The sequence below is a fragment of the Gymnogyps californianus genome, unplaced genomic scaffold (assembly GCF_018139145.2).
Source record: "Gymnogyps californianus isolate 813 unplaced genomic scaffold, ASM1813914v2 HiC_scaffold_226, whole genome shotgun sequence".
Lineage (NCBI taxonomy): Eukaryota > Metazoa > Chordata > Aves > Accipitriformes > Cathartidae > Gymnogyps > Gymnogyps californianus.
This window is the reverse complement of record NW_026114107.1, coordinates 21,482-45,943: the sequence shown is the minus strand read 5'-3', so window position 1 is coordinate 45,943 and position 24,462 is coordinate 21,482. Positions and strand designations below refer to the sequence as shown.

The 24,462-nt window shown below is 42.8% G+C and overlaps 1 protein-coding gene and 1 pseudogene across 2 annotated transcripts; one reads left to right on the top strand and one right to left on the bottom strand.

Annotated features, from left to right (window-relative positions):
• Nucleotides 1–1,386: 1,386 nt before the first annotated feature.
• LOC127028154 (serine/threonine-protein kinase NIM1-like) lies at nt 1,387–4,487 on the top strand (annotated as a pseudogene).
• A 3,639-nt stretch (nt 4,488–8,126) lies between these two features.
• LOC127028155 (hydroxymethylglutaryl-CoA synthase, cytoplasmic-like) lies at nt 8,127–20,926 on the bottom strand. 2 transcript variants are annotated; one of them, XM_050913929.1, is made up of 10 exons: nt 20,905–20,926; nt 15,450–15,907; nt 14,968–15,093; nt 14,284–14,448; nt 12,359–12,527; nt 12,078–12,248; nt 10,460–10,566; nt 9,989–10,114; nt 9,538–9,701; nt 8,127–9,120 (listed from the first exon to the last, which is right to left on the bottom strand). In XM_050913929.1, the coding sequence occupies exons 2-10, from the start codon at nt 15,895–15,897 to the stop codon at nt 9,028–9,030; spliced, it is 1,569 nt and encodes a 522-aa protein (XP_050769886.1). In that variant the 5' UTR covers nt 15,898–15,907; nt 20,905–20,926; the 3' UTR covers nt 8,127–9,027. The 2 variants fall into 2 exon arrangements, with proteins under 2 accessions (XP_050769886.1, XP_050769887.1); XM_050913930.1 differs by lacking the exon at nt 20,905–20,926 and adding an exon at nt 17,631–17,659.
• Between the last annotated feature and the right edge of the window lie 3,536 nt (nt 20,927–24,462).

Sequence of the window (24,462 nt, the reverse complement as noted above, 5' to 3'; positions counted from 1 at the left end):
TTTTACTTAATATTATACCAAAACACACGTACAAATGTAATGGCCTTCTTACTCTTCTCTTAAAGCAACAAGTAAACAGTACTGACTTCTTTTTTAATTTACCTCCATGTGCTAGAAACCGAGGTGAAGTCTTTTTCTAAAAGATTTGATAAAAATGATTAATTGTTAAGAAATCTGTGAATGATTGACTAAGATATTCTTGGGGAAGAAAACCCAAAGCTTTTTCCCCAGAAATAACAGTTGGTTTTGCCATGATCCAGTTTAATTTTGCTGTCTTGATAAGTTATACAAAGCCACTGTAAACCTATTTTAACCAGACTAATCCTTCAAATACCAGCTGTATTCAACAGAGCGAATACAAAAGCCATAACCTACCAGTTAATACAGAAACATAAGGGCAATTGTGATTAACCTATTCATACTGCTCTGAGCTACCCTGGTGATGTGATACAGCTGCAGATGTATATCCATGTTTTGTGGCCCTTGGCTTCACTGTAGATATGCTACAGAAACACATAAAATTTAACAGCAGCTTTGCATTACCAGGACAGTGTAAGAAAGACAGCTAGACTTGCTGTCTTACAGGATCCCTGCAACTTATTCTACTTTACTGGGGTTTTTTTCCCTTCCTCAGAATAAAATGTGTGGTGTGGATTCATGGCCCACTGTGGCATATAGACCTAAAAAAAAAAAAAAAAAAAAAAAAAATACTTTTCCTGTATTCTGTACAGTACCAAGAACTACTCATGCATGAACATGTTGGAAAAACTGGCACAGCTATCCTGAGAAAGACAAATCTCTACAACACTGATTTTGGTAACTGAGAATTTGTGGGGGTAAGAAGTTAGGGAAAAGTTCTTTAAGTCGCACCAACTTAAACACACCTTTCCATTATAAACTTGCAGAGTTATAGCCAGAGCCCCTAAATTACCCCCAAGTTTGTCTACTCTGAAACAAAGTACCTAAATTTGACACCTCCAATACTCTGCAAGTACCAGACTCAGGCCTAGCTCATCTGAACAGCACTGAGCTAACAATGAAAGAGAAAGCACAGACTTTCTTTACCAGCATTAGACGCCAAAAGTAGATGCTGTAACTGTGGCCATCAGACATGTATTAGCTTGACAGCAGTGGAGCACACTAAGACAGCAGATGATTTGATTAGCCCTTGCAATACTCTACCAGCCTTTAGCTACATCAGCAGTGAATAGGATGCTGGAGACAGAAAGGAACATAGGTGTTTATGAAAGTTTACAGGGCTTAGTAGGCCTCTGCAGCTTAGCTTATACTGATCAGAGGTGAAATTTTATTGCACTTCTATAACCAAGCATTGTTGTAAGTAAATAGTATTACCATTTTGTACCTATTGCATTAACACCTGAAAAGAAAAATGCTTTTCATGAGAAAGTCACAATTAAGATTTTGGACAAGACAAAGCTAAGATCAGAAGACTCAACATTTGCTATCTCATGAAATATCCAGCATGGAAAACTGCACCACCCAAATATCATCAGACTGTATGAAGTGGTGGAGACACTCTCAAAACTGCACCTGGTGATGGAGTATGCAGGAGGTGGGGAGCTCTTCACTAAAATCAGTACAGAAGGGAAGCTGCTAGAAACAGAGTGTAAAATGTCATGTCATGTGAAGCACATGGTAAGTTGCTCTTCTTCCACAGGCATATTGCCCCTCACTACTCTAGCAGATTTTGTGGATGTATCTTTTGGTTTTCAACTAGTAGGTTTACTGTTACCAAGATTTCGGGCCCATGTTTCTGAAGAGCAAAACAGCCAGAGAAGAGCTATCTTAAAGGTATCTAGGAGAGCTTTCACATCCACCTCAAGTTACTGCCTCTCTGTTGACAGCTTTTGGGAGGAGACTGAACTGGGAACATCTGGTGGGTGGAACCATCCCTTTAGCAACATCGTTCTCCTGTCTGCTTTAAGTTGCTGTAGGCACCAACTAACAAAGCTTCATTTCTTTCCTCCAGCTATTTTAAAACATAGGATCAGTCACTCTTCCGCTAAAAGAAAGTGTTCCAGAAAAGAGGCTTGTTGTTAGGTATTGCAAACATCCAACTTGCTTATTAGCGAATGTGGGAGACTAGCACTTAAGACCATTAATTCCCAATCCTCGCTTTGGAACAAACCTGTGAAGTTAACACCCAGCAAAGTCACTTCCCCTTGCCTAGTCTTCAGTATTGCAACTGGATTTAGGATGATGCTATTTGTGTAGAGCCCAAAGCATCTTATAAAGGCAGAAAAGAGCAATTAACTACTTCCAGTACCATCTCCTCTGAACCTTGCATAGTAACTACAGCTACTTAAAACAATGGCATAAAAACACAGGAAGACTGTTCTACAAAAGTTTGAGAAATAAAACTAGTATTTGTTAAAGTTGGCTCAGGGTGCCCTCCGGTGGCTCATATTCTCATATGCCATGTAATAGCCTCAGGCTCTGAAAGCCTGAAAAGCTCTGAAAGTCAAAAGCAAGAGTGTTCCCAGGTCAGATGTCTAGAAACTACATTACAAACTGCTCCTGGTATATGTAAACAGTATGCATTTTTTATGTATTTTGACAAAATGCTCAGATGTCCTGTAAGTGATGGATTAGCTTCAACACCTTTTCCATAGGACAGATATTCAGGAGCTACTGGAACTTACATTTCAAGATCGCATCTATTTCTTAGCGTTAAACCCAGACTACCAAGCTGGCCAACCTCTTCACTCATACACAGACTTCTGCAAAAACATTTTATTTTTGCTAAGCCATCAAATCCAGGCTACTTAAATCCCATCTCACTGCTGTCAATCCACATGAGGACAGAAGATCCCTGCCTGTTATTGATGACAGTTTAAAAATCTTAGGATGCCAAAGGGTTTCCTTATTGCCTCCAGATACACATACACCTTGTTACTTCAAAGGGTAGGGCAGAGAGCGCTCAAACACATTCATTCCTCCTAGTTATTTCAAAGATGAAGCTAAACCCTTACCTAATCAAGACAGATATATCTCTACTAAGCAGAGCAAATTCAGTTTGAGTCCTTGACTACTACTGCCATTTTCAAGGAAAAAGAGTATAAGTTACATTAGATTTCTAATACTTGAAGACACCGCTAAACTTGGTGTCCTGCAAGGACATGAAATACCACAAGGCACAAGTCTGTGGTCCTTTTCTCCTGCCACCACCAGTTCTTCATAGGACATTAGATCACACAACAGAATTGTAGCAACTTTCTTACTTTATATGTGATTATGTTCACTTCATGGTCTTGGTAAACTAAAAGCTTTCACTTCATGAGTCCACAAGCTTACAATACATACAAAAATGGAATTAGTTAAAAAGAAATTGTTACATCATTACAGAAATGTAGTAATTGCAAAAGCAAGTGTTCTGAACCCTGAAAAAATAAAATACACAGATTTTGCACATGAAGATATCTAGTCTCATAGGATTAGCCATGATGCCATCACAAATCTGCTTAATGAAAATAGTTGATATTAGTTAACAAGAGACTATTATAAAAACAGCATCCTCCTTATCTTCTCCATCTACTCTATCATTTTTGTATCAGTAGAGAATTAAGTTAAATTTGTTTAAATACTTTAACTTTTCAATTTCATTGCAATGCTTATTTCTGACTTTGTCCAATGTAATTCCCTTTCTCCTGTGTGGTAATTAATCGATTAGGGGTAGTCACTTGAGAACTTTCCTGTGAACAAGCTAATACCAAATTTTCCTCTTGTTCTACAGCATGAGAATATCATTCACCAGGACTTGAAGCAGAAAATGTATTCTACACCAGTAACACCTGTGTTAAGGTGGGAGACTTTGGATTCAGCACAGTGAGATGAAAATTTAAATACTTTCTGTGGCTCTCCTCCTTATGCTGCTCCTGAACTCTTCCGAGATGAAAACTATGTTGGCATTTACATAACTATCTGGGCACTGGGAATCCTGTTATACTTTATGACAACAGGTATCATGCCATTTCAGGCAGATACAGTAGCCAAACTGAAAAAGTACATTCTTGAAGGGACATACAGTTAGCCTCCCTGCCCCTCAAACTTGCCAGAAACTGATAAAAGGAGTCCTTCAGCCAGTACCAACCAAACAATACTGTCAAACTTATTATGACCAGTGAATGGATGAAAGGGATACAGTACCCCAAACCTTTACAGCCATTTAAACTGGATCCAAAGTATTTATCAGAGGTCAAGTACACTCAGAGGAAGAAATTAAAGTGAAAAATATTCTGGAAGATCTGGGAATCACAGACCACCACATTCAAAATAACCAGGGAAGAGACACATGCAGCTCAATAACAGGGGTCTACATAATTGTTTTGCACCAAGTATAGAAGAAAAGGGTAATTGAATGTGTTCCTATAATGTCCCATCCAGACCCCAAAGAACAAGACTTGAGGAGAAGAATCAGTTCTTACAGTGGGATGAAGAGCACAGCTTGGATGTGTGCTATTTTATAAATTGCACTGCAGGCTTTATACTCTGCACATTTAACAAAGCATTTTATTCACTTTTCACAAGTTTTGGTGTTACATTTTTTTGGTAATTTTTAAATAAACCAAAAATGCCTCATCTCCTTTGTATTTCTCAAGTCACACTGAAGTGCTCAAATGCAGAGCTCTCATACACGTGTTTGCCCCTTGCTCCAGTGTCATGGTTTAACCCCAGCCGGCAACTAAGCACCACACAGTTGCTCGCTCGCTCACTCACTCTCCCCCCCCCCACACCCAGTGGGATGGGGGAGAGAATCAGAAGGGTAAAAGTGAGAAAACTCGTGGGTTGAGATAAAGACAGTTTAATAAGTAAAGCAAAAGCCACGCACACAAGCAAAGCAAAACAAGGAATTCATTCACCACGTCCCATCGGCAGGCAGGTGTTCAGCCATCTCCAGGAAAGCAGGGCTCCATCACACGGAACGGTTACTTGGGAATACAAAATGCCATCACTCCAAATGTCCCCCCCTTCCTTCTTCTTCCCCCAACTTTATATGCTGAGCATGATGTCATATGGTCTGGAATATCCCTTTGGTCAGTTGGGGTCAGCTGTCCCGGCTGTGTCCCCTCCCAACTTCTTGTGCACCCGCAGCCTCCTCACTGGTGGGGTGGGGTGAGAAGCAGAAAAGGCCTTGACTCTGTGTAAGCACTGCTCAGCAATAACGAAAACATCCCTGTATTTATCAACTCTGTTTCCAGCACAAATCCAAAACATAGCCCCATACTAGCTACTATGAAGAAAATTAACTCTATCCCAGCCAAAACCAGCACATCCAGAAACTTGGTATAGCCAGTGCAAGAACTCAAGTAAAACAGGTAAGAGATCATTTGTGGCTATGATCTTTATTAAAAATCAAGTAGTATTGCACTTAACATGCTTGGGAGATTCTCAGTACAGGCATAACAGCTAATTTCTTGAAAAGTTTTACCTTAGCTTGACACAACTTTACCACTGCAAACCAGGACAGTTTTTGCAGGGAACTAAATTTAAGCAGAAACCAGACAATAATCTGAACAACTGCAAATTCTTCTCTAAAACTTCTTCAGCAAATTAAACATGATAAGATATATATTGGAGCCTTTCTTTTTTAATTTTGTTTAAAGAAACAGCAATGCTGTTGTTGACCATTGTTCCTGATTTGTCACAATTCAGAAAGGCAAGTGAGGATATGCTGCTTTAACCCTGCATGTGTGGTTGCAATTCCCAGTGCATAGCTGGTTGGGCTACTATCTACTAACCTACTGACACCTTCCATTACTTGTACAATTCTGACAGTCTAAAACTGCTTGGACTCCCATTGCACTCCAAAAAAAAAAAAAAAAAAAGATTGTTAAAGAATAAACCTAAACCTATAGAAATTGCAATTCAATAAGCTATTATATAAAGATCATAGAAGCGGAATTAATAACAAAAGAAAATAAATTGCCTACAGCTGTACAATTACAGGTGTAAGAAAATTAAACTTAAGCAGTGCTGCTTGTTTGATCCTTGTATAGTCCTTACCATGGTTGGCCTAATCCCCAGCCGAGTTAATCAGTAGATAAAGATAAATGAGACTAGATGATAGGTAAGGGATGGAAATAGCTGATTTCAGAAAAAGGGTGATTAATATAGACATAAGATAAGAAGTAGATAATTCTAATATGTAGGTCATAAGGTTAAGTTCTTCGAATTTAGGATGTCTTAAATAAAACACCGAGAAATGTTGCTGAAAAAGATACAAAGAAAAGGTCTTCTGGAAATTTATGACCTAAGTGATCTTGAAGCGGACCAATGAACTTTAAAGGTAGAAGATGTACTGAAACAGAACAACACTCCGATGGAAATTAATGGACTTTTTGCTGACAGAAGAATAGAGAATCAAGAGATGGTGGAAATTTATGGTGGACTTTGTAAATTTCGTAATTGTTGTAGAAACATATATAATGTAATAAGCTGTAACGTCTGATTGCCATTCACTGAGGTGATGGCCCAACTCTGAGTTGTGAATAAAGCAAACCTAGAGATACCCACTTTCTGGTGAAATTATCTTCAACAAAGATATAAGCATACTCCAAAAGTCATGTAGTTTTAAATTCTTGCTTTAGCACTAGGTATCACAGTAAGTTGAATACAATCAATAACAAAATCCGTTTATATACTGAGCATTACAGGCTTGTACTAACTTCTGCCATACTACTTCTGCCAGCACAAAGCTGATTTTGATACTCTTGACCACTGCAAGTTAAAAGTTGGATAGCCTGACACTTCCAATTGTTCTGAGCATCACCAAGATGTAGATACTCCTACCTTCAGCTTTAATCAGGTATTTTATACTTTAATTTTCAATATCATCAGCTCCAACGCAAACAGTGGAAGAGTACAGTAGCTGTCCTTCTCTGAACAGGCACAGTTGAAATGCCTAAGCTAAGAGGAAGAGCCTATATTTTAGTTAAGGCAAGTAAATCAATACAAGGTTTAGAGAGGTACAGCTGGTGCTTTCAAATTTAAGGGCAGGATGCCTTATCTATTATGGGGACTGACAAGATGACTTTAAAAGGAATAATTAATGTAAATGAGCAACAGAATGACTCTGAAAAGCCACCCACGGGAATCTGGGCTCAGTGAGGCTCAGGTAAGTACAAAGCAAGAACCAATCCCCTTTCACAATTTTGTGAGAAGGGGATAAAACAATACCATCTTTCATAAGACAGTAATAAGATGAATTATATTTCATAAGCTGGGAATGAATTCCTCCACTATAAACAGTTTCCATCTAAAAACATTTAAGTTATCTTGAAACACATTCCTGAAATAAGTTTCCCACCAGCCTAAGCAACCCTTTCTTTCCACTTCTGTAATGGAATGATATTAAGAAGAAAGATCCAGAAGGTCCACACAGATTGTGAACCCACAACTTTGGGTTTTCACAGGGACAGTTTCCTCTTTCTTTCCCGTTAAAGAAAAATGCATCCTGAAAACCCAACAAGTCAGCACTACTTTAACAGGTTTCAAGTATCTCAAACTTTATTTTAATAAAGGATCAGCCTCACAGAAAGTGAGGTCCCTGTGGTTAATTTTTTGTGCCAGTAGCTCACTTCTTGGTTTGTCCACTGCCAGCAATAGACTTTGTTCCACGGCAATATTTTTTTTTTTCCTGGTACCAAGTTTCACAAGGGCAACCTAAACAAAAATACTTGCAAACACTATCTTCATGCATCATTGCTCCATCATTTTCAGCAGAACTGATTAGTATTCATCAATTTATAATAAACAACTATTTTACCAAGGGTTGACTGTACAAATACAGTGTTATCAAATTTGACATAATACAAACACTTCATCGCACACAAAAAAATTGTAATTTGACAAATTTTTTTTTTGCTACTTTATATTAGATAATGTAGCTTTGTAGAATTAGCAAAGAAATAAAATTCAACAAAACTTCATTCTGTATATTAGCTCAATTTAAATATATATTACAAGCTTACAAGGCTCATGTCATAGTTCATTTCCAATCTGGGCTTTAAAAATCTACCAGAATGGATGCCCCATTAGCACTGTATATTTACCACTTGCAAACGGATAGCTTTTAGCTTGCATTTGGGGGGGGGGGGGGGGGGGAAGACCCCACTCCTACAACATTACCAATAGTGAGAAGGACTCCAAAGTACAAGCCAAATTCAAAGTTAGAAATAGTCTCTTAGAAATGTATTATATAAATAATAGCAAGAGGCCAGAGTTCCAGACAAAGTGATCTTCCTCCCTTCCTTAGTTTGCCTATTAAAACAGCTCCATAATATTCAGAAGCTTTATTTGAAAATTCTGCTGCCTTAAATACTTCTATTGCAATTAAACGATCCCAAAAGGTGCCAAATCAATGAACCCAAGAAATATATCCTTTTTGTTCTTTAGAAGAAAAGCCAACTATCTCCCTTCTTGTTCCTCTTTCCTCCCAGGCTGCTGTGATTTATAACGCAGGTATAAAACAGATAACATGGATATTAGGAGGAATTACATAGTAACTAACACAGTAGGTCAGAGTTTCTTGGAAAAAACACACCTGTCAGTCTAGCCATTCTTGATCCAGTCATTTTGACAGGGGAGAGAGATTCTATTCCAGCAATGAATGTTACTTGGTTCTATACCTTTCCCAAAGCAATGGTGTGATGGGAGGTAGACTGGGAGAAGAAAGGGAAGGTGATAAAGGGAAAGACAAGTGCAGTATTCAGAAGATTGACTGCTTACTGTCAAGGCACTGAGAACCCTAACATTAAAAGCTTGGACTATTTTGCCACCCACTTTTGAGTACAAGTAGAAAAGTTAACAGTGTAGGTTTCAAGTCATTTTACATGGAAAAAGCAAGTAGAAGATACTTATGACAAATCTTTTCAAGGAGTTTAAACAGTTTTTCCATGCTCCAATGAAGTACTACTGTACACTGAAATTTCAGTACTACTGCAATCCTTTCTCTCTCTCTCACCCTACCCTCACACCTTGTTTCATTCCCCACCTCACAGAGGTATCTTAATGCTCCCCATTGGAAATGGCAACAGTAACGCCTTCAGATTCTATTGTTGCAGGGATTCTTGGCACTTTCTTAGCAGGGCTTGGGATCTGCTAAGAAGGGGAAAAAGAACAAAAACAAAGATTAAATATGGTTTTCTAGTTCACAAACATTCATACTTCATGGCTAGTCCAGCTCTCAAACAACATTCATGCACACTGGATGGCTTGGTTTTAAGTCATTCAAATCTGTCATGCTTCGCACAAACTGATTATGTGAAAAGAGCCAGTTTGTTCTTGTTTCATTCTTGTGCAGTTTTGTTCTTGTTATGATTAAATGTATTTTTTAAAATCTCATGCTTTTTTTTTTTTTTTTTTTTTTTTTTACTTCTGGCTTATATGTTACATATTTTAACAAAGTACTTGATATAACTTGTTAAACCACTCCCTCTTTTAACATACATGCACATGCTAAGACAAACACAAACTGTTCCACCGTTTATATCAAACTAAAGAGTGCTGAGTGTTCACCTCATGAACAATGCCTGGGTGGACAACTTCAACTCCTGCCTCCAGAGGTCCATCATCCATGAGTGGGCGCCGCGCGTAAGTTCTTCTGTGTTTTTCATCCACACGCACAAGGTACCATGTTCCTTTGAAGAGATCTTCTACTGAAGACTGTGGAATATAGTTGGCTGTAAAAAAAGCCAATAACATACTGTTAGTTGGTTCCTGGTGAGAGTTTTATACAACACAGGCCTTTGCAGTTTGGAAGTAGTAAGACAGGAAAACCAAGTCTGCATTTTCATTTCAACCATACTGTGCCAATGAACACAAGCTATAGAAAAGCACTTTACGAGCTATTCAGAAATAGAAAGAGTTAGATATTTCCTTTATTCTACACCTTAATCATTTAAGTCATGCAAATTAAGCAATGAGTATTTTGCTGTAGGACTAGGAATTATTTATGATGTTCTTTTACCCAAATTATGTGTTTCCTGTCTAATCTTCATGTTTTCAGCAAAGACATCAGGTGCAATGCATTTTCTTGAATCAAGTCTTGTTTTAAGATCAGAAAGGCTGGCAGTTATTTTGTCCAGTGCAGAACCTACAATATAAAACCATCATGTAAGGTAGCACCAGTGCTGAGAACTGCACACTAGCGTGTTAGCATTTCAAGCCCATTCAAAATATTTTGCATTAGAGAAGCTAAAGTTTTAGTAATTTAAAAATATTCCCAATTACTCAAGCAAAACACTTAAAGCATTTGAAGAATATTATCTATTTGCCCAAAGAGACACCTAAAACATTCCCTGGAGCTGGAACATCCTCAGTTTAACACTACTGTCATTAGGCATTGTTCTGTAGGTTTACTTATGCTGGTGGGCGTAACAAAGCATTTCGAGGCAAGCTGTGACAAGGGAGCTAATTAACATCTCTTCCTTTCACTCACCAGGAGTGGCATCCTGTGTAACTCTGATGGAGTACAGCGTAGCAGCAAAACCAGAGCCATATGAGAACACACTAATTCGCTGTCCTGCGAGCTGCTCTGGGGAGTATCTGCAAATCAAGCAACAGTTGTTTAAAGTGAGAATTAAGCCAAGGTGCCAATTTTAAATAACTAGAAAGTGCAGCTAGCTTAGAAAAAGCAGCCAGCAAAATTATATTGACTACAATACACATTTAGTGTGCTAAATGCATAAATGACTTTTAAAAACAGGATTTCAAACACTGCTGTTACACGATGATTTTCAAAGCTACCTAAGCAAAAGAGAACAAAGAAATGCCCAGAATATGATTATCTAGAAGGCAGCCAATTTTCATTCTTAAGTGACCTAAAGTCTAAAATGAACCATCACATCTTAGAATGCAAAGTCACAATAAAGAAAAAAGGACCCAAGAGGAGTGGTTTAATTTAAACTTTTGTAAAAGTCTGTCATTACAAAAAACACCCACGCAACAATTTGTTAAGTAAATACTAATTTAAGTTGGCTTTGCTTATTATTACTGGACAATGAGTAGATTGAGAGCAGCCCTGCGGAGAAGGACTTGGGGGTACTGGTGGATGAAAAACTGAATATGAGCCAGCAATGGCTTTCTGGGCTGCAAGCACACAATTGCATCCTGGGCTGCATCAAAAGAAGTGTGGCCAGCAGGTCGAGGGAGGTGATTCTCCCCCTCTACTCTGCTCTGGTGAGACCCCACCTGGAGTACTGTGTTCAGCTCTGGGGCCCCCAGCATAAGAAGGACATGGACCTGTTGGAGCAGGTCCAGAGGAGGGCCACAAAGATGATCAGGGGGCTGGAGCACCTCCCCTATGAGGACAGGCTGAGAGAGAGTTGGGGTTGTTTAGCCTGGAGAAGGCTCCAGGGAGACCTTATAGCAGCCTTCCAGTACCTAAAGGGGGCCTACAGGAAAGATGGGGAGGGACTCTTTCTCAGGCAGTGTAGTGATAGGACAAGGGGTAACAATTTTAAACTGAAAGAGGGTAGATTTAGATTAGATGTAAGGAAGAAGTTCTTTACTGCGAGGGTGGTGAGGCACTGGAACAGGTTGCCCAGAGAGGTTGTGGATGCCCCCTCCCTGGAAGTGTTCAAGGCCAGGTTGGATGGGGCTTTGAGCAACCTGATCTAGTGGAAGGTGTCCCTGCCCATGGCAGGGGGGGTTGGAACTAGATGATCTTTAAGGTCCCTTCCAACCCAAACCATTCTATGATTATAATGCAACAGAGAAGGCATTCAGATTCTCTTTTCCACTGGGGTGTTTGGAGGTGGGTGGGGGTGTGTGTGTTGAGGCTGGGAAAAAGATACACCACCTTACAAATAAGATCCTACTTTGGAAGGCATTAAGCTGCTGTTTCAGATCAGCTTCTGACACAGAAATTGTGAATCCACTTGTCACTTGACCTGATTGTATATGCAGAATAATTTTCTAATTTTAGTCTTGCTACTTAAGGCAATCTAGTAGGAAAAGGTTTGCTAGATGGTGCTTTTACAAAAGGCTTTCTGAAACAAAAACCTTTTATGCTCTTACATATAAAAAGCTATGACTTTTTCCAATTTAATGCTTACTGGGCTAGAAGAGAGGCAAGGCAACCATAGACTGAAGGGGTATACATATTTCCATTCTGATTGGATATGAGTAATGAAGCTTTGGTTTTCTGATTGAAGAGCTCTGCACTGGCTTTCATAAAAGCTTTTTCCACATCTCTGTCAAAATATGTATCTTCAAGTTTTACATCCCTATTAAAAAAAGGTTCAGAAACAGTTACTAAAATGGCAGCAAGGAAAAACACCTTGGATGTTTAACAAATTAAGACTATCTGAATAAGGAAGACAGCAGCCATTCTCACCTGAAAGCTTCCAAACCACTGAAAAGACCATTTGCTGTTTCTAGGTTCTGGTCGCTGAGAAAGTCATTCAGCAATAGTCTAGCCACAGATTTCTGTACCAGTTTACAGTAGGGAGAATGAAAGATCATGAATCCAAAGTCATTCAAGGCGAAATGTCTGTCTGTCCCCTCTGGAAGTGGCAGAAATGTTGTGTTACAACTTATGTTTAGTACTCACTTCAAGTATTAAAATAAAATAGGGGGATGGCAGGATACCAGTCATCATAACGGTCAACGGCTCGATGTCCAAGTGGAGACCAGTGACAAGTGGCATTCCTCAGGGGTCTGTATTGGGACCGGTGCTTTTTAACATCTTTGTTGGGGACACGGACAGTGGGATTAAGTGCACCCTCAGCAAGTTTGCCGATGACACCAAGCTGCATAGTGTGATCGACACGCTGGAGGGAAGGGATGCCATCCAGAGGGACTTTGACAGGCTAGAGAGGTGGGCCCATGTGAACCTCATGAACTTCAACAAGGCCAAGTGCAAGGTCCTGCACCTGGGTTGGGGCAAGCACAAATACAGGCTGGGTGATTAATGGATTGAGAGCAACCCTGCAGAGAAGGACTTGGGGGTACTGGTGGATGAAAAACTGAATATGAGCCAGCAATGGCTTTCTGGGCTGCAAGCACACAATTGCATCCTGGGCTGCATCAAAAGAAGTGTGGCCAGCAGGTCGAGGGAGGTGATTCTCCCCCTCTACTCTGCTCTGGTGAGACCCCACCTGGAGTACTGTGTTCAGCTCTGGGGCCCCCAGCATAAGAAAGACATGGACCTGCTTGAGCGGGTCCAGAGGAGGGCCACAAAGATGATCAGGGGGCTGGAACACCTCCCCTATGAGGACAGGCTGAGAGAGTTGGGGTTGTTTAGCCTGGAGAAGAGAAGGCTGTGGGGAGACCTTATAGCAGCCTTTCAGTGCTTAAAGAGGGCATACAAGAAAGCCAGAGAGGGACTTTTGACAAGGGCATGTAGTGATAGGACAAGGGGTAATGGTTTTAAACTGAAAGAGGGTAGATTTAGATTGGATATTAGGAAGAAATTCTTCACTGTGAGGGTGGTGAGGCACTGGAACAGGTTGCCCAGAGAGGTTGTGGATGCCCCCTCCCTGGAAGTGTTCAAGGCCAGGTTGGATGGGGCTCTGAGCAACCTGGTCTAGTGGAAGGTATCCCTGCCCATGGCAGAGGGATTGGAACTAGATGACCTTTAAGGTCCCTTCCAACCCAAACCATTCTATGATTCTGTGATAACACATCAGCATACAAGAGACAACTGTAAGACTAACTATTGCTGGCAAGTTCATTTAACACACTGCTGCTGCTTCTGTTTAAAAATTACTTTCTTACTGATCTTGTACACCAGCTAGCAATTTTTTTTTCCCTTTTTCTTCTAGAAGAAAAAGTTATAAGCTTAACAGAATCTCAGTATTTCTACCCAGCATTTTGAAATAAAAAATAATCTACTTCATCTACCTATCTCATCTTCAAACCTATGCTTCTTAATACGGGTGAAGCAATTACTAAACATATGGGGGTAAAAAAAAAAAATCAGTATCGTTATACAACATGTAAATATTAAACTCAATATCTTAAGAGCCTTGGTAGAGGAGGGAACGACACACTTAAGCAAGATATTATACGTTACACCAACAAAAGCTTGTAGAGTCTACTGCTTATTGACTATCAGGTACTTAGCCATACCAGAACAGAAATAAGACATTTCTTTATGGGAGAGCACAAACATTTCAATTGTCTCAGAACACACAAACACAAAGAAAGGGACCATGTACTAGTCTTTAGATTGGATGCTAAAACTTGAAAATACATTGTCTATGTAGCTACACATTCCAATATTTGCCAGATCTTGCAATGTCATGTGAGGCTACATACCCTTTTGCCACTGGGCATGGATTTTGTTGCAATAGACAGTATAGCAGCGATCTAATGCACTGAGGTAGCACTGTATAGATAGTTTACCATCAACTATAGGATATTCAGAGACCATATCTGGTTTATAGAAGTCATATGCATGCTGCATGTGGGTTCCACGCAATCCTGATGGAGAGAAATTGACAAAAGTTGAAAATTACTTTATTCAGCTACTTTGAGTCAGCTTGAACACATTGCTTAACACATGGAAAACAAGTAATATTTGGCCTCAGTCAGGCAGGTTTTCATAGCACTTCAGGCCCTTTAAAGGTAACGTTTCACACAGTTCTCAATCACCTGTTACTCAAGTATGGTAGGACTGAACATGACAAACACAAGTAACAAATGATTTTCATCATTTCACCTTGAAAGTAGAGCGCTTTGTTATTCAGCTCTAGTTCACTCTTTGTCAATTTTATTGGAGAATCCCCAAGAAAAAAACAGGTAGAAGCATCTCTAGTTGTTTTTTGCTGCCTCCTATAACAGGACTTGGCCAAGTTAGCCCAGAGCAAGAGGAGACAAAGTACAATTTTTGACATTAGTGGGAGTTAATCCAGCCCTCCAGCAACCCACAAAAACAGGAGACAGGCTTCAGAACAGATCCAGTATCTGGCTGAATGGTATTTATTTTCTCACAGGACTAACCTCTCTCAAAAATTAACGGAGCATTTGGACCAACTAGCATAGCGACAGCACCAGCTCCACCTGTTGGCCTGGCATTTCCAGTGGCATACACAGCTATGTCTCCAGCAACAACAAGTGCATAACGTCCTGTGAAAAACACAGAAATAAGTATGAAAAGTAGCCAAGAATCTAGTGCATTTTAATATCCATCAGCAATTTTTAGACTTTGGTTATAGAGATGACTCCAGGATTAAGGGGCTCTTCAATCCTAGCAGCCACCAAAATTTACAGGAAAAGACCAGTGATGATTATCCGTGTCATTATTTTTTGCATGTAACTGAACTAGTGGCAAATGCCCAGAGCATTTAAGAAAAAGACTTCAGAAGCATACAAGAGTTTACTCTCTGGGTTTTATATGGTTAAACACGAACACTGTAATTGCAAGGCAGACTACTCAAAAATAGAAACTGACGCAACTTTTCAAGAAAATACCCTGAACTTACCATCCCAAGAACTGGACTCGATCCAATTAATAGCATTAAAAAGAGCAGCAGTGCCTCCATAGCATGCATTCATGGTGTCGATTCCTTCTACATCTGTATTACCAGATTCTTCAAAAAGTTGCATCAGGACAGACTTTACAGATTTTGATTTATCAATTATTGTCTCCGTTCCAACTTCTAATCTCCCGATACAATCATAGGAAAGGCTGTTCCTCTCCATGAGCTTCTGAACCACAGTCAAACAGAGAGAATTGATATCCTCCCGGTCAGAGCAGAATCCCATCTTTGACTGGCCTAACCCAACGGTGTATTTGCCAGCATTCACACCATCGTACTTCTCCAGCTCTGTCTGGTCAACGTACTGAGAGGGAAAATATATTTCCAGTGCAACAATTCCCACATCTTTGGGCCAGCAGGATTCAGCATTCACTGGAAGAGACCCAGGCATTGTGGTAGATCTTTAAGAAAAAAAGAAAACCACAAAACCCAGCTGATTTATTCACATCCATTTTTAGAGACCTACTTCATACATGCTTTAACTTTCTGTAGATTTATAGAAAAGGTTAAGTTTTAGGTATTCTACAAGTTCATTTGCAAAAGGCAAGCCTTTGCCTCCAGGTGAAATTTTGGTCTGAGCATACTGTAAACATCATTAGAAGTTTTATAACATTTTATATTAAGAAGATCTTTTAAGCAAAAGTACAATTTCAGCCCTGGAGATGAATATACGTAGCTTAAGCCCAAGTTATTTTGTTGAAGCAAAACATATGCTTAACAAATGTTAAATGTTTGAGAAATTAGTCTTAATGTTCATTATTCTACTTTTGCTTATATGAAAAGTCTCAGTTTTACACAGCCAAGCTGGAAACACTGGGGGGTTTTTTGTTTGGTTGGTTTTTTGGTGGGTGTGTTTTGGTGGTTTTTTTGTTTTGTTTTTTTTAAATGTTGCTAGTTGAGACATTAAGTTTAAAATTTATACTTACCAGGAAATCTCAGCCTTAAAACAGGCCAGGACTTTTCAAAATTGTTTTTATTTTTAAACTAAGTGGTTTAAGTTGCTTCATTTTGTTTATACTTGCAACAAAGATAGAAGTTTTTTTGGTGTGGTGTTTTTTGGTATTTTGGTTGGGATTTTTTAAGCATACTCTGTTTTAGCATTCCAGAACACTGGAACTCCTAATGCCAGGCCTGGAGGAATATTTCACAGGCTGAGATAAACACACAGGGATTCTTCCTGATAGACCAAGTTTTCTTGTTTTAACCCTGTAACTTTACTGTCATACTGTAGGATATACTATATCCTATTACTTTAACCCTATCTGTATTACACAGACAGGCACCATCTTCCTGTACATTTGCTTACATCCTTACAGAACCCTTGTCCCTTTTGTGCCCAGCTGTACCATTACATTGACCTTACCCAGCTTCTTCCATAAAAATCACAGTGAGCTGTATAAAGGAATAAAGCCTTTCTATGCAGGAATGATGACTTTACATGATGCATGTTAAAACAAGTGTTAGGAAAACATTAAAAGTGCCTTCTGCTACATGTACAGTTAGATATAGAAGTCTTACATAAGACCTAAAGTAAGAGCACATGGCTCACCATTCATTTTGATTGCTTTAACAAAGTTTCAAACGTACCTATAATGCACCTAAAATAATCCATTTTAAATTATTTCATTTATAGCATTTATTCATATTAAAACGTGTAAATTGCAGATGGCTGCTATTTAAAACTGCTTACTGGAGCGCTGCAGAACAGCCATACAGCGTATTGCCACAAGATTTCAAGCAAGAAAACCAATTTCGCGTTATTTATGTGCTCTGCTGCCACCCCAGGCTCACGATTTCGTATCCGCTCACCCGAAAGCGCAGTGTCCGCAAACGCCCCACTATCAACGTCCAGATAAAGCCGAGCGCCGCGGCTGACCGGAACTCTTTTTCCTAATCTATCCCGTTGCGAATCCCCTCAGCACAGACGATCGCGCCACGGGCTGCGGCGCCCGGCCGGGGGCCTGCCACCCCACTCCCTCCGCCGAGCCGGCCCCGCGACGCTGCTAAGGGCACCCCCACGCCTCAAGGTTACCCGTGAACCCGGCCGGGGAGACTGCGAGGAGCCACCAGGGTAGGGGTGTCGCGACCCGCCCGGCTCCCGCTGGCCGCGACCCCGGCCCTTACACGTTGCGGAATCCCATGGCCGGCTCTCGGCGCGAGGGGCGCGCATGCACACAGCGGCGTCCGGCTCGGGCAGGGGCAGGCGGGCAGCACGCAGGCGCGGGAGGCGCGCGCGCCCCCCCCCCCCCCCCCCCCCCCCCCCCCCCCCCGGCGGGGCTCCAGCCGCAGCGCTCCTGCCGTGCCGGCCCGGCCCGGCCCGGCCCAGCCCACACCCCCGCGGGGCCAGAGCGTTCACTTGCGGACTCCCCCCATTCTAACGGGGTCCCTCGAGGTGAGGGCAACGTTGTTTTAAGCGCCTTGCGCAATAAACCCAGCAGTACCAGCATGGAGGCAAACTCAATAAAAACTTGAAATAAAACCCACCAGCATCCAAAATTCCTGGTTTTGACAGTCCCTGACCGCAGACTACCCCATCCTGCAGGGGCCTCACCTCTATTAGCATTTCATTTTTAAAGTTTCTCAAATGCTTTTAAGTTGCACCTTTTTGCACACCATGGCAGTAAGGGCAAGCAGTACCATCACTCTTTAAACTAGCTGGACTACAAAAAAAAAGCAAGGAAGACAGAATAATATCTGCCTCCAGGAAGCTAACCCTGGTGGGCAGGATTAAGGATTTGTCATGGCACAGCAGCAGGCTTACACTGTGAGAAACAGAGTGGCAGTCACAGCTTTCCTGAAGCCACAGCCAGGGAAGGGAGCGCAGTGGCCTGAAGACACCCCAGGAGCTGCCAGGGCAAGTTCACATCTCCTCTCAGCAGCACAACTAGCAAGTTACACACCTCCTGGGGACAAGGAGCAGCACTGAGCTTCAGACCCAGCTCCAAGAGCTGCATTTTACCCCAAATCTGCACAGGCACTGAAGAGGAGAACGAGGGTGGTTTCCTGCTCTCTGTATGAATGCAGACACACTACTGACAGTGAGATTCCCAAGGTCCCAGCTGGGAAAAGGACTTTGGGGTCCAGCCCTCTTTGTGGCATAAAACACCTCCCTTTCTTTGAAAGGGGACAAAAAGGAAATACAGGCAGCTGTTGGCAGACTTCAGGCAGGTCCCAACTCAGCATGATGTCTGGCAGCCACCCCGAGGCTGAGCCTTCTACCCATAGCAGAGCTTGGTTCTGCTCCAAGAGCCAGAAAGATGAAAGTTAGAGGCTACAGAGACTCTTAGATGCTTAACTTTAATTAAAGTTATATACTAAAAGACAATGCATGACAGCACATAATGGACTTGACCTGTAGCAGCCATAGAACAAGAGTGGTTTTTAACCAGGCAGTGAATTATTAGGAAATTCAGTATGCCAAAGGGATTTGCATTATTGGTGAGGGCTGAGGAAAACACTCTGCTCTGTGCTTGTTCATTACAAAACTTTGATATCAAAACCAGCATTTAATTCCATACTACTTGATGCAGTTCTCATCAGAAAACAACTAAAGGGAGACTTTCTATTGTATTTGCATGGCTCACCAAATACACCTAATATAGCAGCAGTCAGGGCTATCAGGTTATACCGTAATGCTTTATAAGCTTGCTCTGATCACTTAAGAAAATGGGACATATGACATCTTAAGTCAGTTAGTCATTACAGGGGAAAAAAATTGTTTACTTGATGCAAAACAAACAGCCTTTTGTCCTCTTGGTCAAACTGCAAACAAAATCCCATTGCTGAGTTTTTATTGAAAATGAAAGAGTACTCAAAAGTACTATTTCTTTTAAAACACTGAGAATCCAAAATGCTTTAATATAAAAGAAATGAGAAGCCTGCTTTTTTGTGTCCCCTTAAGATTCTGTAGGGAATAATGAGCAGCATAAAACAGCCACTACTTTCTGCTAGCGCTTCCAGATACCAGAAATACATTCTCCCACAACAACTGGTGGCTTTCATTGTCTTTAAGAATTTGAGAATATTCTGTCAATAATTTGACTTCATTATTTCCTAATTAAGTTTTTAATTCATACAAAACACTTGACTGAGAGTTAGAAAATAAAACCCAAGCCTGTTTGCTACAAGTAATACATTTGGTAATTCCCTTTGGCTTTTTATTTCTGGAGGACTTGTAGAACAGACTTTGCTCATGAAAGCAGAGCCACTTCAGGCTGTTTTTCAGAAGTTAAACAGTGATGATCTGGTAGCTTCAGTTACAACATCATTTAAATAAATCTAGTTATTCCCACACAGCTAAAAGGTTTATAGGTATCGAGTGCAAGTACATGCAAAACACTTGTCACGCCACGAGAGGTCACTGCTTTTACCCGGATTGCTGCGACTCGCTACGGCATGGACCATGCATGAACGTGGCATCACCATGTCCCCCGCTCACCTCTGAGCCAAAAGAATGAGATTAAGTAAGAAACAAGCAAACAGCGTTAAAAAAACACCAAACTGCAGAAGACAGTATCTTGAATTCATTCATAAAGATCTATCTGAAGCGTCTCTCCCCACGCGGGTCAGCATGCCGCAGGGATCCGAAGCACCCTCCCTCTGGGTTTAGCCCCGAGCACATCCGAGACCGAGACTCCGTTAGCAACACGGGTGGGCTGGCAGGAAGCCCACACCTGTGCAACAAACGCTATTACGAAAGAAAGCGATGGCATCCCTGGGGACAGCACCAGGCTGCCTTTGCCTTGCGCGATGAGGAGGGTGGCACGCCCGCCCCGCCGTCTCCGGCGTGGGTGGGCGCCTCTGTCGCGACACAGAGACGATTTAGGGACACGCCTAGGGCGCCGTCGCTTTCAGGCTTCTTTGGGGACACTCCGCAGGCGGGGGAAGAGCCCGGAGGAGCCCCGCAGCAACAGCCCGCGGAGCCTCGCTGCGCGGGGCAATGGCAGGGACGTGCCCACCACAGCTTCACCCAGCCGGGGTGCTTCTTTCGGGGGCGGGGGGGCAGCACGCGAGACAGCACTCAGGGTCCTCCAACACCGGGGCTATGGGGTCTTTCACGATGCATTTTGCCTCGCCAGCTACACCGGGCGAGAGCAGCGCCGCACGCAGCGGCCACACCACGGACGCTGCTCGGTGATGCTCCGGGCAGCACCCAGCGCCGTTTGCAGACTAACACCTACCTTAAGTGACATTCAGAAACACCTTTTTTTTTTTCCTCCTCTTGCTGCACTGCAGACACTACTTCAAACGCACTTACATCCACTGAAAACACCGCTCCCAGCTATGCCGACCTATCCCCACGGCCCGCGGGCGGCTGCAGCTCCAGCTCCACACGATGCCGCTGCCCGCCCGCCCCCCCCCGCCCCCCGCGAGGAGAGACAGGAAACGCCGCCCTCACCTAACCGAGGCGATAGCTCCCAGTATCGCTCACCACTCCACACCTTTGCTCGCGTGCACGGACAGAAAACGCAGTGTGCTGGCGCGCGGCGCCTTTAAACAGCCCCGCCGCCCGGGCTCCGGCCAGCACCCTGAGCGGCTGCTCCCCCGGCCAATCACAGCTGCCACCGCCCAGGTCCCGCCCGCCGGCCGGCCCGCAGCTGGCGGAGAAGGCGGGGGGAATGGTGTGAGAGAGTGACGCAGCGTGGCCAGAGGGCAGCGCGCCAATGAGGACGCGGCAGAGGCGGTGGGCGCTCAATGGGAGCCGAGCGCAGCGCGGGGGCAGCCAATGGGAGCGCGCTGCCGACTGCGGGTGAGAGTAGGACGGCTGCCGGTCCCCAGCGAGGCGAGGAGGCGGTTGCCCGGCAACGGGAGGCGAGGCCCACCCGGCCCCGGCGAGAGTCGCCCGTCATGTCGCCTCGGCCCCGGCCCGGGGGCCCCAACGCTGTCCGGGACTGGGGCCGGGCGCGGAGGGCCGCGGGTGAGGGGCTGGGAGGCAGCAGCGGCGGGCTGAGAGGAGCAGCGGGGCTGGTGGGGGTGCCGAGGCCGTGAGGCGCAGACCGGGACGGACAGGGGTCTGCGGGGGCGGGCAGGGCGCCCGTTGCCACCCGGTGCGGCAGCCTGTGACATTTCCCTTGCCTATAAAACCTACCGTCCGTCCTTCCCCTTGGTGGGCGAGGACGAGGCACTCGGGGCATGCACGGGGGCTCTGCCAGCGAAATTGCTTCACGGAGGATGTGATGTCCTGTCCTACCTGCCCCAAATCCTCCCGTAACAGTCTCTTCCCAGCTTGTTAAATCCACAGCATCTCATGGCATTATTGTTATTTGGCAAATTCCCAATTAGCTAATGTATGGGTTTCACATGCCAACCTCTGTAGCCTTTAGGCCCCGTGATGATTTATATCCAGCTGATCCATTGCTGCGCAGGTTCCAGAGCATTCCCAGAGGATTCCTTCCTGCCGATACTGGGAGTACAAATGTTTGTTGCAGATGGGAAACTGCTCGATAAATTCACATGCAAATTTTAAAGCCTGGATAATTTGGTTTTAAAACACCACTCAAGTCAAAGAAATATACTCCCTTAGCAACTGGTGTCAGGTTCTGTGACATCTGATTGCTACAGCTAGCAGAAGACAACACCTTGCTCACCTCACACAGTATCAGGGCATTACAACCAGGTTATTTCCACCATCTTAGGGGCAGGTAAAAATAATGCAAAAGAAAGGGAAAAACTCTCATTGAAAGTCTTAACTCCTATCCTGTTTGTTCTGTTTTGAACTTGTAACCATTCTGCTATCATCATGTAAAATCACAGATTTGTCATATAACTCTTTGTAGTGCAAGGATTGAGAAATACTACTGAGAAATTGAGAGAAGTTTTGTTTGCGCGTGTTACCCTACAGTCTTCTAATAAGCTTATGCCAGTCTGTGTACAAGCTAGTTCCATTTGTAATTCTGAAAAAACACGTTGACAAAATGCAAACTCAATAGACCATGGCATAGTTACATCATGTAGACACACTGTATCTTCTGTGCCTACAGACCAAATGGACTTCTTGTTAGAAAAAAAGAACTTTTGCTCTGGGAATCTAAAACTTCAATTCCTTCTTCTTTTCCCTTCCTACTACAAAAAAAAAAAAAAAGAAAACCAAAACCAAAAAACAAACCCATAACTGTGTCCTTGTTGTAGACTTCAAAATGGGTTCCTAATACCAGCCTCTCATTATATAGTTTGGTGGCATAATGTTTCCTCACATTGGGGTACTTTGACTGTTCTGGCTTTAGAGAAGAACAGATGCTCAGGAGGAGATGCAGCAGTCCATCTCATTGAATTTGCAGGAGCTTATGTTAGGGCTGCGAGTGCACCCTGAGACTTTGCAACCCCTTGCCCGCTCCCTGGGGTCTTAGCTGCCTGTGCGCAAGGCCGGCTCCGATACAACGTGCTCAAGTAGCCTGGGATGGGGCTGCAGTGAAAAGAGCTGTGTGACAAGGAGCTTTGAGAAGCCTCGGTGTCCTCTTCCCCTTCACTTGGGAGCTGCGTTCAAACTTGGGCCCTTGCCTGAGTGGCACTGTGGGTGTGCCTGTGCCTGGCTACATCCCTTGCTGATCCTGACCCACTGACTTGACTTCCCAACTTCACTTCCAATCTGCCTCATCACTACAGACTTGTCCGAAAATCTGGACTCTTGGCTGACCCTGCTTGCCATCACTGGCCCTGCTCTGCTTTTTTGTTTGGGCACTGTGAGAGCGTGCCCTTGTTGGCAAGGTCACTGCCCTGCCTGCCTTGTTGTCACGTTCTGGCTCACCCTCCCTTACAGAGCAGCCTGCCCTTGCTGCTCCCTGACAGCTTAAATGTGCTCGCCTGTAACCCTGTACTTACATGGTTGGGTGGGTTTTTTTTCCGATAAATGTTGTATTTGCTTTCAAAATGGTAAAGGCAGAATTGGTTTTTGCAATTGTTTTTTGGTGTGTAGTCAACAATATATGCAGATGTAAATAGCAATCTTCTGATTTTTATTATATCTTCACAGATCTGATCAAAAAAGGTGCCAAAATGACTAAGATTAGCTTGGGGAGATGATCCATATTATTGCTTTCTTTTCCATGGTACAAGATGATGAATGACTTCCCACAGTCTTTGACATTAACTGTGTTGTAGAAGATAGTATGACATAGACATGCATGAAATCATTGTTATTAATTTAAAATAATGTATTTGCAAAAAAACCCGTCGTGGTTTAACCCCAGCTGGCAACTAAGCACCACACAGCTGCTTGCTCACTCCCCCCACCCAGTGGGATGGGGGAGAGAATCGAAAAAAAAAGTAAAACTTGTGGGTTGAGATAAAGATAGTTTAATAGGACAGAAAGGAAGAAAATAATGATAATGATAATAATAATATGACAATAATAATACTAAAAGAATTAGAATATACAAAGCAAGTGGTGCACAATGCAATTGCTCACCACTCACCGACCGATGCCCAGTTAGTTCCCGAGCAGCGATCCACCCCTCCCAGCCAGCTCCCCCAGTTTATATACTGGGCATGATGTCATATGGTATGGAATATCCCTTTGGCCAGTTTGGGTCAGCTGTCCTGGCTGTGTCCCCTCCCAGCTTCTTGTGCCCCTCCAGCCTTCTTGCTGGCTGGCCATGAGAAGCTGAAAAATCCTTGATTTAGTATAAACACTACTTAGCAACAACTGAAACCATCAGTGTGTTATCAACATTATTCTCATGCTAAATCCAAAACACAGCACTATACCAGCTACTAGGAAGAAAATTAACTCTATCCCAGCTGAAACCAGGACACCCCCCCCACCAAATTAACCACCTATAGCCAATAGAACTATAACCATGTTCTCCTATTGTGCCTGTACCAAAGCGCATTTAAAGATTACACCCTGCAGATGATGAAGGAAAGCTAAAATGTAAAATGTAACAGTTGCTGAATTTTCAGAATTTTAAAACTGAGGTTAAAGGCACAATGCAGTCCTATTTTTTTAATAATTATCTGA